At 31.8% G+C, this 10,400-nt stretch overlaps 1 protein-coding gene across 2 annotated transcripts; it reads left to right on the forward strand.

The window, feature by feature from the left end:
- Positions 1-5,284: 5,284 nt before the first annotated feature.
- LOC124831605 (uncharacterized) lies at positions 5,285-9,737 on the forward strand. Of its 2 annotated transcripts, XM_047305647.2 has the most exons (6): positions 5,285-5,460; positions 5,653-5,735; positions 6,323-7,658; positions 8,199-8,465; positions 9,075-9,230; positions 9,390-9,737. In XM_047305647.2, exons 3-6 carry the CDS (start codon positions 6,330-6,332, stop codon positions 9,507-9,509), a joined length of 1,872 nt encoding a protein of 623 aa, XP_047161603.1. In that variant the 5' UTR covers positions 5,285-5,460; positions 5,653-5,735; positions 6,323-6,329; the 3' UTR covers positions 9,510-9,737. The 2 variants fall into 2 exon arrangements, with proteins under 2 accessions (XP_047161603.1, XP_047161604.1); XM_047305648.2 differs by lacking the exon at positions 5,653-5,735.
- The last annotated feature ends 663 nt before the right edge of the window (positions 9,738-10,400 follow it).

The following is a 10,400-nucleotide window of genomic DNA, read 5'->3' on the forward strand; positions in this document are numbered from 1 at the left end:
AGTCCAAAAAAGAACGCTTACTTTAATCTAGAGTACAGCTTTATTTAACGCAAATTCTTCATTGATTTTTTTATACTGTATTGAAAATGGTTTGAAATAGATTAAATATGATTTGTCAAATGCTTATCTATAAAACGTGTCTACGGTGGATAATGGCAATCTTTCTCTCCCTTAATATTTCAACAATGACATTAAATTGATGTCCCAGTATATATTTAGTCCTGCACAACAAATTTAAGATGAACAATTAAACTTATATAAAAATGCATGGCTTCTATATATAGGTCATTTATTCGGGTGAGATGTGACCCAGTAGAAAATGAAAAGCTTCTGGAAAAATATAATTGAAGAGTGCAGTTTTCAACGACATGCATGTTAATGGCAGTGACCGATGAGGGAGATATATTGAAAACTGTGGGCGTAGAAAAGAAGTTGAATCAATTGGGTATTGGAGTAGAGCAAGGTCAGCAGAAATTAGAGATTGCAGTGTTTGATTAGTCAATAAATAGCTCAGTGATGTGATTTGCACTCATAAAATTTGTCCATAATTAGGTTAAGATGGCTGCAATTAGGTCTGTAGTCTCTCCACATACGTACAAGTGTCATGTAATTTCTCTACCACTAATCATTATCAAACTTAAAACAAAGATTGGCTCATTCGTTCTTAAATTATTAGAAAAAGACTTTCATCCTTGTTAAGGTCCATTCCAATCGTTCACTCTAATTTTTTTACTTTCATTCTATTTTGTGTTTTCTATATTGTATTTTTCTCTTTCTAATATTTTTCTCACCTTTTGTGATTAGGGTTATTAATTTAAAATAGCGCACTGTCAAAATTAAAATGTATAAGATTAACTTACTCATATATTATAATTATAAATTCAAAAGACCAATATTAGGATAATGATCTCATTATTTCTGCTGTAAATTAGACGTTCTTAATATTTTTATCTGTACATGCAGCGGTGTATTCATGAACTGTTCTCTCAATTAATAAAATAAAAATATATTTCAAACCATCCTCTTTTTACCTTACTTTTTAGTTCTTTAATTGTTGTGTTAATCTTTAATTTTTAACAAAATTCAATATAAAAGATGGGCTTAAAATAATTGGTCCATTTATATCTATGGGCCTATACACATAAATGTGGGGGGTGTTACTCCCTCCACCCCCACACGTCTCTTCCTCCACCTCCCCAATTTTCTAAAATGCCAATTATATCCTTCTAAAATGACAATTATATCCTCAAAAGTTAAAATTTTTTATTTTTATTATTTTAATATTTTAATTTATTTAAAACTTCTGATTTACTTCCCTCTGCACCTCTTCCTCTCTTCCATTTTCGTTTACCTTTCTCTCTTCCGTTAAGCTTCTTCTCCACCTATAACAAATTCATATTTTAACAAATTCATATTTTAACAAAATTATTACGTTTAAAAACTAACCATATATAACATTTAAAATTATAAATTTAAATATAAATTACTGTAAATAAAATAAACAAATAAAATAAAAACGAAACGTAAAAGGAACACTGCCTCTGGACGGATGACATCCTTCAACGGATGTCAACATCCGTTGAAGGCAAAACGGATGTCGACATCCGTTTTGCCTTAAACGGATGTCGACATCCATTTTGCCTTAAACGGATGTTGACATCCGTTGAAGGATGTCATCCGTCCATAGGCAGTGTTCCTTTTACGTTTCGTTTTTATTTTACTACGTTTTGCGGCTCATGCAAGGATTATAGGCTTGGATATTAAAAGGATTATTGGAAGTATGGGAAGGATTTAGGGTTTAGGATTATTGGAAGGATTATGACTACGTACCTGGAGAGGAACCACGACAAGGACACTACACCATAAACGCACTGCACCACGTACTGCACCGAGAACAAGAAGAAGATTGTTTGATAATTCTTTTCACGATCACCAAGCTTTGTAGAAAAATATTTTACTCATACAAGAAACTACGTAGGTTATCAGTGAAATATGTTATAAATGAATAAAATTAAAAAACAAAAATTTTAAAAATAAAATTTTACTGAGGGGCAAAATAGTAAAGGAAAGGTGGAGGAAGGGGCAAAATAGTAAAGGGGAGGTGGAGGAAGAGATGTGTGGGGGTGGAGGGAGCAACACCCAAATGTGGGGAGTGTTACTCCCTCCACTACCACATACTCTCTGCTCCTTACACTTTCTTATTTTTTTTAATTCCAAAAATATTTTTATTTAATTTTATCCTTTACTTTTTTAATATTTTCTTAAAACCTTAATTTTTACTCTCTTATTCACTCACCCACACACCACACCCTTACCCACACACTCTTGCTTTCTCTCTTCCTCTCTTATTCTTCTTTTTCTCTTTCTCCAATTTTCCATCTTCTCCTTTCCCCAATTTACCATTTCCGTTAAGGTTTTCTTCTCCTTTGTTTGGTTCGTGCTGGTGCTTGGTTCATGGGTTCATGCTGTTGCTTGATTCATGGTGGGTTCATGGTGTTGTGAAGTTTGGTACTTCTTTTGTTTATTCTCTCATCAAGGTTAGTGATTCTATATGCGCCTTTATTTTGTGTTAAACGAAGAAGAAGAGAAACGTCAAAGGTTGCAATGGATATGAGACATTCGTTAACAGATGTGGCCATATCTGTTTAAGTTTTTTTTTTAAATTAGTTTATTTAAATATTATATTTTAATTAATTTATAGATTATTATAATATATTACGTAAATTAATTTTATTTTATTTAATTAAATAATTATTATTAATACAATAAATTAATTAACTAAAAACTAAAAAAAAACATAAAGCTTAAATAGATGTGGACACATTCGTTAATAGATGTGACATATCCGTTGAAGAAAAGAAGGGGTGTAGGATTTTTTAAAATATAAAGATTAGTTTTGGAATTTTTAAAAAATGTGGTGGTGCATGGAACAGCAATTGAGATGGTGTAGGGAGTAACCGTATTTAAAATTGGATTATACGTTTCAACCCATTTATTGGGCCGGGCTGTTTTAGCCGTGTATGATCCATAAGTTGCAGATAGTCTATGGTGATACTGTGTTCGGATATGTAACTTTACGCGCTAGGTTATTTCTTTTCTTTATTTTTGCTATTTATTTAAGCACGTCATCAGTGTTGATTTCACGTGATACATATTAAACAGTAAAAACTCACAGCACTAAAATCTTATATAATAATATACACAATTTCATAATCAACTAAAATAACCTATTTCAACTTGCACATGCAAATATCTTAATTATATAAGAGGACAAAGTAATGTTTCTAGAATCCAAAACACTATTTAGAAAAAAAAGTATAATTTAACTTGACACATGAAAACTGGTCCTTATAAGGAAATGAGAAAGTGAAAAAAGCAAAAGAAAAATTAGTGAATGATTATGCGTGAACGTAAGATAATTTTGCAATGAAATGAGTTACTTATATCATGAGGCAATTGAGAAGAAAAAGATGTAGATATTTTAATACAAGTATTTATGAAGTTCATGAGGTATTCATCTATATTTATGACGGTGGCAGCACAACTGAACTGGTGTGAATGCTGACGTGCATGCCCACCGTCCGCAGCCTAATAAAAATATATTTTTTAAATAATATATTTATTAAACATTGATTAATAATTCAAACAATAAAGCATGCGCTGAGGTGACTTTTCTCCTTTTTTGTTGTGTACTTAAATTTGACACGTTCCCTTTCATCACAACACTTATGTTGTTTTCGAGCAAAAGGTGCTCGTCAAAATATTAACATAAATTAAATTATTTAATGACAACTTCTGCTAATACTATGATATAAATAGCCGTGCTTTTGCATATTCATCAGTAATTATTTTTAAATGTTCAAAAATTACATGATTATATTTTCATAATTATGTATAAATATTTTTTATATTCAAGAATATTTATCATTGTAATATTGTTTCAATAGTCGGATCAATAGTAATACAGTTTTCACCAGTCTAATTTTGAGATAATTTTGATCTTAATTAACAATATTAACGTTTGATTTTCTAATATTTTCGAGTTAAATATAATGATTAGACAATATAATAAATTGTTAAGATAAAACAAATTCAATTTTTAAATTACTATCATAATGTTTACTTGTCAACAATTTTTAAATGATGCTCAGCAAAAGCTCATCTAAAAGAAGATAAAATATTAAAAAAATAAATGATAAAAGTATTATAACAAAATACAAGTTCAATTTTGAATTTATCAAATCACTGTACAAGTTACTAAATATTGATTAATATAACAATCGCATATCATTATATATATATATATATATATATATATATATATATATATATGTAATTTTTTATAAGAAATCTGATTTTTTTTAATTTAATATGATAATTAAATGTTTATTAATTTTTCTTTCTACAATACCATTTTATTTGATGTAATTAGTTATATTAAAACGTACCACACCCAATAATCTCGTAGAGATTTAAGACCGTTTATATATTTCTTGTTATTTGTATCCTTTAAGACACCTTAAATTACAAGGTAATTGATCTTATCTAGAATACAACCAATCACATAAATTGAGATATAATAATAAACAAATATTACTAATAATTTATGAAAAAATTTACCATATTTGTAATTCTTTGAGTTTCCATATTATCTAAATTGACAGATTTTGTTTTTCTATTTTTTATGCCAATTGATAAATACATTTTTGAAGTGATTCATAACGCTCAGGATACGTGCAATGGAATCTGCGCGCAAAACAGGTAAACCGAGTAAGGTAAAATCCTCGTATCTATTTGATATAGACTGGATAAATTATACAATAAATTTGACATAAAATATGTTGAAATTTATTTATATTAAATATTTTCATAAAAAAATCATTTACAGATTCATCACGCAAGGAAATATTAATTCAGATTGAAATATTTTTAATACCCTCATTTGATAAACACGAATATAGGCATAGAAAATAGGCAATTGATCCTAGAAGGTTCGTTAACGAAGGAAACGAGTATTTTGTTTATTTATCTTTTTAGGTTAAGTTTAGATTGTTCCTAGAATAGTATTTGAGCTACATTTGAACATGAATTTTTCTACACAGATCGCCCCTAAGAATTGACCACTGATATTATCGAAGGTATTACGCAAAGGATTAATGTAAATATTTAAAATCATTAATTAATAGCATAAAAATAATTTATTAATTTATTATTAGTTTTGAGGAAATATTTGTGAGAAAAGATGATTTTGTTTTCCATGTTGGAAGTAAAATGAATTTAATGGGTGTTGTGTTAGGGTTTGTTCCATTGGTTGAGACGGCTTCAGTCAAGGAGAGACGTGTTCTCTGTGCTCTCAGCCTCACCTCATCACACCTCCTTAATCGCATCGCTTCTTTCATTCCTTCCGTTCCGTTTCATCATCTTCATCAAACCACCATAGCATGATCTCTTCCTTCTCAGGTTCCCTTTTCTTCAACCTTTTACTTCCCTCTTCTTCTTTTCTCTCTGTTCTCCTTCGCCTCTGCATTTAGGTGATTTCAATTTTTAAATTTCCTGCTATATTTTATTTCATGTCTGTTGTCTACGCGCTGCTTTGTTTCTTTGATTAAACCAAACAATCTTCGTCGTTTTTCTTTCCGGGTTCGATTTTAGACTCAGGATCTCTCATGTGGGGAATGCATCTGGAGTTTCAGTAGCAATCCTTGATCCTTCAATTCTGTTGCACCCAAAAAATTGTAAGGGTCTATTGTTCATTCTCCAGCAATTTGGGGGTTGTTATTTTATGGCTATTCCTTCATCTCTGACCTGTATTTCTATTTAATTGCCTTCAAAAGGTAGAGATCTAATCAACCAAAGGAAAATGTTAGAAACGACAGCTCTTACCTTCTAATTTAAATGTCTAACCCCATTGAGTTCCCTTCTTGGAGGGTGAGAAAATTTGTTATAGTTGTGTTAAACATCTTTTCTAATTTTTAAAGCGGGCGGTAACAAAGTGGAAAGGAGAGGTAATATATACAGGCAAACTGGGAATAAATTAGGACTGCAAAAACTGAGGAACAGATAGTGGGACATATTATATGCGGGATCAACCTTCTCATTCCCTTTATGCCTCTTGGATTGATGGATGTAAAATTTATTGCTCTTCTACGTCTATACCTATTATGCTGACGAGTGAAGAGAAGCCACTGTAGGGAGCATTTCCAAAGTAACGGTTTACTTGTGTACAGTATTTGTGGATGGAATAACGTGAAACATACTTGAATCATGTGATCAAAGTATTGATGTATTGTAGTTGACATGATTATTGTTTTGCACTTTGCAGATATTTGATGCTTAGAAATATAAGGAGAGCTTCTCGATCTGTTCGTACTCACAATAGCAGATACCAGGAAGCGAGTAAAAATGGGCCAATTGTCGCAGTTGGACCGAATATCCACCACTGCCGGTTGTACGTGCAATATAAATTTCCTAGTGAAGCACGCAGTTCATTCTTGTTGCATGGGACAAAGGAAGCCTTTCATAAATGCTGTTCTTTTAGGAAGTTTACTGTAGCCTCAGCAAGCAATACAGTCACACATGATTCTCAGATTGCTTGGAAAAGGCTGTACAGAAAGTATTGTTCCAGTGGTGATGGTACACCTACCGTAAATATGATTGCGCAGGCAGTGAGCTTGGCTTTAGCTCGTTCTTATCTGCTAGTTCCTGGTATTTTGGCCTTTACATGTGGAGAGCTTGCATTTGCACAGCGAAATTGGGCAGATTCAGAACGGTACCCATCACAGAATGATTTGTACATGCGTGCACAAGATGGGTATAATTACATGTTTACATTTACATTCATAATAGTTGAAGGACTTATCTTATTAGTGAGGGCTCTCTATTTAGCAATATTATTCTCTCCTAGCATTGTGATGGCACCATTTGCAGATAGTTTTGGACCAAAGTTTAGGAAACTGTGGCTCCATGTTGTTCATCGCACACTAGAAAAATCAGGGCCAGCATTCATAAAATGGGGTCAGTGGGCAGCTACGCGGCCTGATCTCTTTCCTCGAGATTTATGCACTAAGCTCTCGGAACTTCATACTAAAGCTCCTGAACATAGTTTCAGCTACACAAAGAAAACTATAGAAAAAGCATTTGGTCGAAAAATTTCTGAAATTTTTGACAATTTTGAAGAACTTCCTGTAGCATCTGGAAGCATCGCCCAAGTGCACCGCGCTTCCTTAAAATATCGTTATCCTGGTCAGCAAGCAAAGCCACTGGTGGTTGCAGTAAAGGTTAGACATCCTGGTGTGGGAGAGTCAATCAGGCGGGATTTTGCTATCATTAATTTGGTGGCAAAAGTTTCAAAATTCATTCCTGCCCTTAATTGGTTAAGATTAGATGAGAGTGTACAACAATTTGCAGTTTTCATGATGTCCCAAGTTGACCTTGCGAGGGAAGCTGCCCATTTGAGTCGCTTTATTTATAATTTCCGTAGATGGAAGGATGTTTCTTTCCCTAAGCCTGTCTATCCACTAGTGCACCCCGCTGTTTTGGTGGAAACATATGAGAAGGGTGAGAGTGTGGCTTATTATGTTGATGATCTTCAAGGACATGAACGGCTTAAATCTTCTCTTGCTCATATTGGGACTCACGCACTTCTGAAAATGCTTCTGGTAAAGTATCTCTGATTAGCAGTTTTTTGTGTCACTATTTACTTGCGTATAGGGATACTTTATTTGTTATGCGACATAAAGCATAAGTCATCACGACTGATGGCCTCAAATCTCACAATACTTGCTGTAATGCTTGTTTTTATTTATAACAATAGCAAACCATGTCTTTTAATAATTATCAACTCTTTCTAGAAACTGTCTTTACTGTGTGATACACTGATTTTTCAGATCATTACAGATTAGATTTAGAAGGTTTCTTTGTTGGATATTTGTATGGCCTTGGTTGTTTAGATCTACTTTGTATATTATTCATTGAGTTTTCTTTGCCTTATCAGTCAAAGTGAATTTTCTTTTGTCCAAAATAATAGTTTGTTTTTTGAAGGAAAAAAAATTGAATAGTTTGTCTTTTGATAATAATAATCATATCATGCATCTCCTAATCCTTAGTTTGAACGAAAAAAAAATTGACTTCTGGTAATAGTTTTAAACTGTAACATTATAAAGTTTTAACTTCCAAGACATTGCAATGTCTTCTTTCAGGTGGACAACTTCATTCATGCAGACATGCATCCTGGAAATATCCTTGTTCGAGTGGCTCAGAGCAAGTCGCGAAAACAGCTCTTCAAATCAAAGCCTCATGTAGTTTTCCTTGATGTGGGTATGACTGCCGAACTCTCTGGTAGTGATAGAATAAATTTACTGGAATTTTTTAAAGCTGTTGCTCGTCGAGATGGTCGAACTGCTGCAGAATGCGCCCTCAACTTGTCAAAGCAACAAAACTGTCCAAATCCTGATGCCTTCATTGAGGTATTTTTGTCTTCAACTTCCATTCATTTGCTATTCTAAAAAGCTTATTTTCAATGGAGTTTTTAAAATTTGTTTTCACTACATAGTTTTTGAAAGCAAAACAAAACTAAAAACTTGTTAAAAAAATGTCAAAATAGTTTTTTTAAAAAAATTTGCATGAGAAATTAACATCTGCGGAGTATGGCTCCGGATACATATATAGCACTCTAAGTTTTTTCACTTTTCCTTTTTTCAGAACTGTAAAATTGGCAACAAATTTCAAAATACATATGTAGAAAACACTTATCTGAACACATTTTTCTATTCTTTACTTTTTATAAACTGAAAATAGTTTTTTGAAACTACAACAATCGATGAATTAAACAAGATCTTACTAATATGGTTTTGTTTTGTGATATCTTGGTCGAATTTTACATGCACCACAACCATATGTTACATTGATTGTGCTTTCTGGTTTATTGACTCAGAATGTTAAATAATTTATTCTATTATAGTTTTGCATGGAACGATTGACATTGGTTATTGTTTGATTGCTTAATTTTCTGGAGATAAATGCATTTTATTTTCTTGAACCATGTTAGACAATTTGTGTAATTTGTCTTCTAACAGGAAGTAGAAGAATCGTTTACTTTTTGGGGCACCCCAGAAGGTGACATTGTTCATCCTGCGGAGTGCATGGAGCAATTACTTGAGAAAGTTAGGCGTCACAGAGTTAATATTGATGGCAATGTTTGTACTGTCATGGTGACAACCTTGGTTCTTGAGGTAATTGCTTTTCTTCATTTTATTGTGTTCTCTAAATATGTGATAAGACATATACTGATACAGCCAAGGAAGAAGATAGATAATACTTATTCCTTTCCCATATACTATTTCTGTTTGCTGATGTGATTCACCTGTTATTGGAAATTGTTTAATTTGTAGGGTTGGCAGCGAAAGCTTGATCCTGGTTACAATGTGATGCAGACGCTGCAGACGCTGTTACTTAGAGCTGATTGGGCAAAGTCTCTTTCTTACACAATTGACGGACTCATGGCCCCTTGAGCTGATTGTTGAGGCTCTTGAGAAACAATTTTGACTAACATAAAACCCTAAACAAACACATCCCCTCCTAATGGCTCTCCCACATTTTTTTGTTCTATTTTAATCTTTGAAAGTTTTATCCCCTGTATTCATCTTGGTTAATTACCAAGTTATTTTTGTTGTGAGCATTATAGTTTACCAGAAAAATGGAAGTAGAAGTAATAAAACGGTGAATATACGTTTAATGCCTCTGCATATTTCGTATTTAAAGTGAAATCAACAAAAAACTGGTCTTAAATGGCGAGTTAATACTCAAATAACTAATTTCTTTTTTTTTTCTTAGTAGTTTTATGTAACTTTTCTCTTATCAAGTATACACTCATTTTGTAATTCTTCGTATTTTTGTTTCGATTTTATTTTAATAGAAGAGAACCATGTGATCTCTTATAAGGGAATAAGAGATAATAACATTTATAAAAAATATTATAAAATTATTCTTAATGAGTTAAAATGTAATTATTTTGAGTTGAAATATTATAAAATCATTTAATATGATGGGAAATTAAAGATTTTATTAAAATATAGCTCATAAATAGTTTTAACGATATTTCTATAGATTAATTAAAATACAATTATTTTCCCAAATCATGATTGCCATGTAATATAAATTTTCTCTTGTAGTAAATCCTGATTTATTTTAATTTTCTTTCTAAACCCTCAAAAATTATTTTAATTCTAATGCTTGTGATCGTCAAAAATTATTTTAATTCTAATGCTTGTGATCGTCAGAAATTAAAATTTATTTACTTATTCTGGAAAGTGTAAATACATGGTTTTATTTACTTGCTGCAGCGGTTGCAATCAAACTTAAATTCCATGACTTGTTTAAAAAGATAAAGTTTATCTTATAAT

This window comes from Vigna umbellata, chromosome 5 (genome assembly GCF_029865625.1).
Source record: "Vigna umbellata cultivar VRB3 chromosome 5, Vumbellata_1.0, whole genome shotgun sequence".
Taxonomy (NCBI): domain Eukaryota; kingdom Viridiplantae; phylum Streptophyta; class Magnoliopsida; order Fabales; family Fabaceae; genus Vigna; species Vigna umbellata.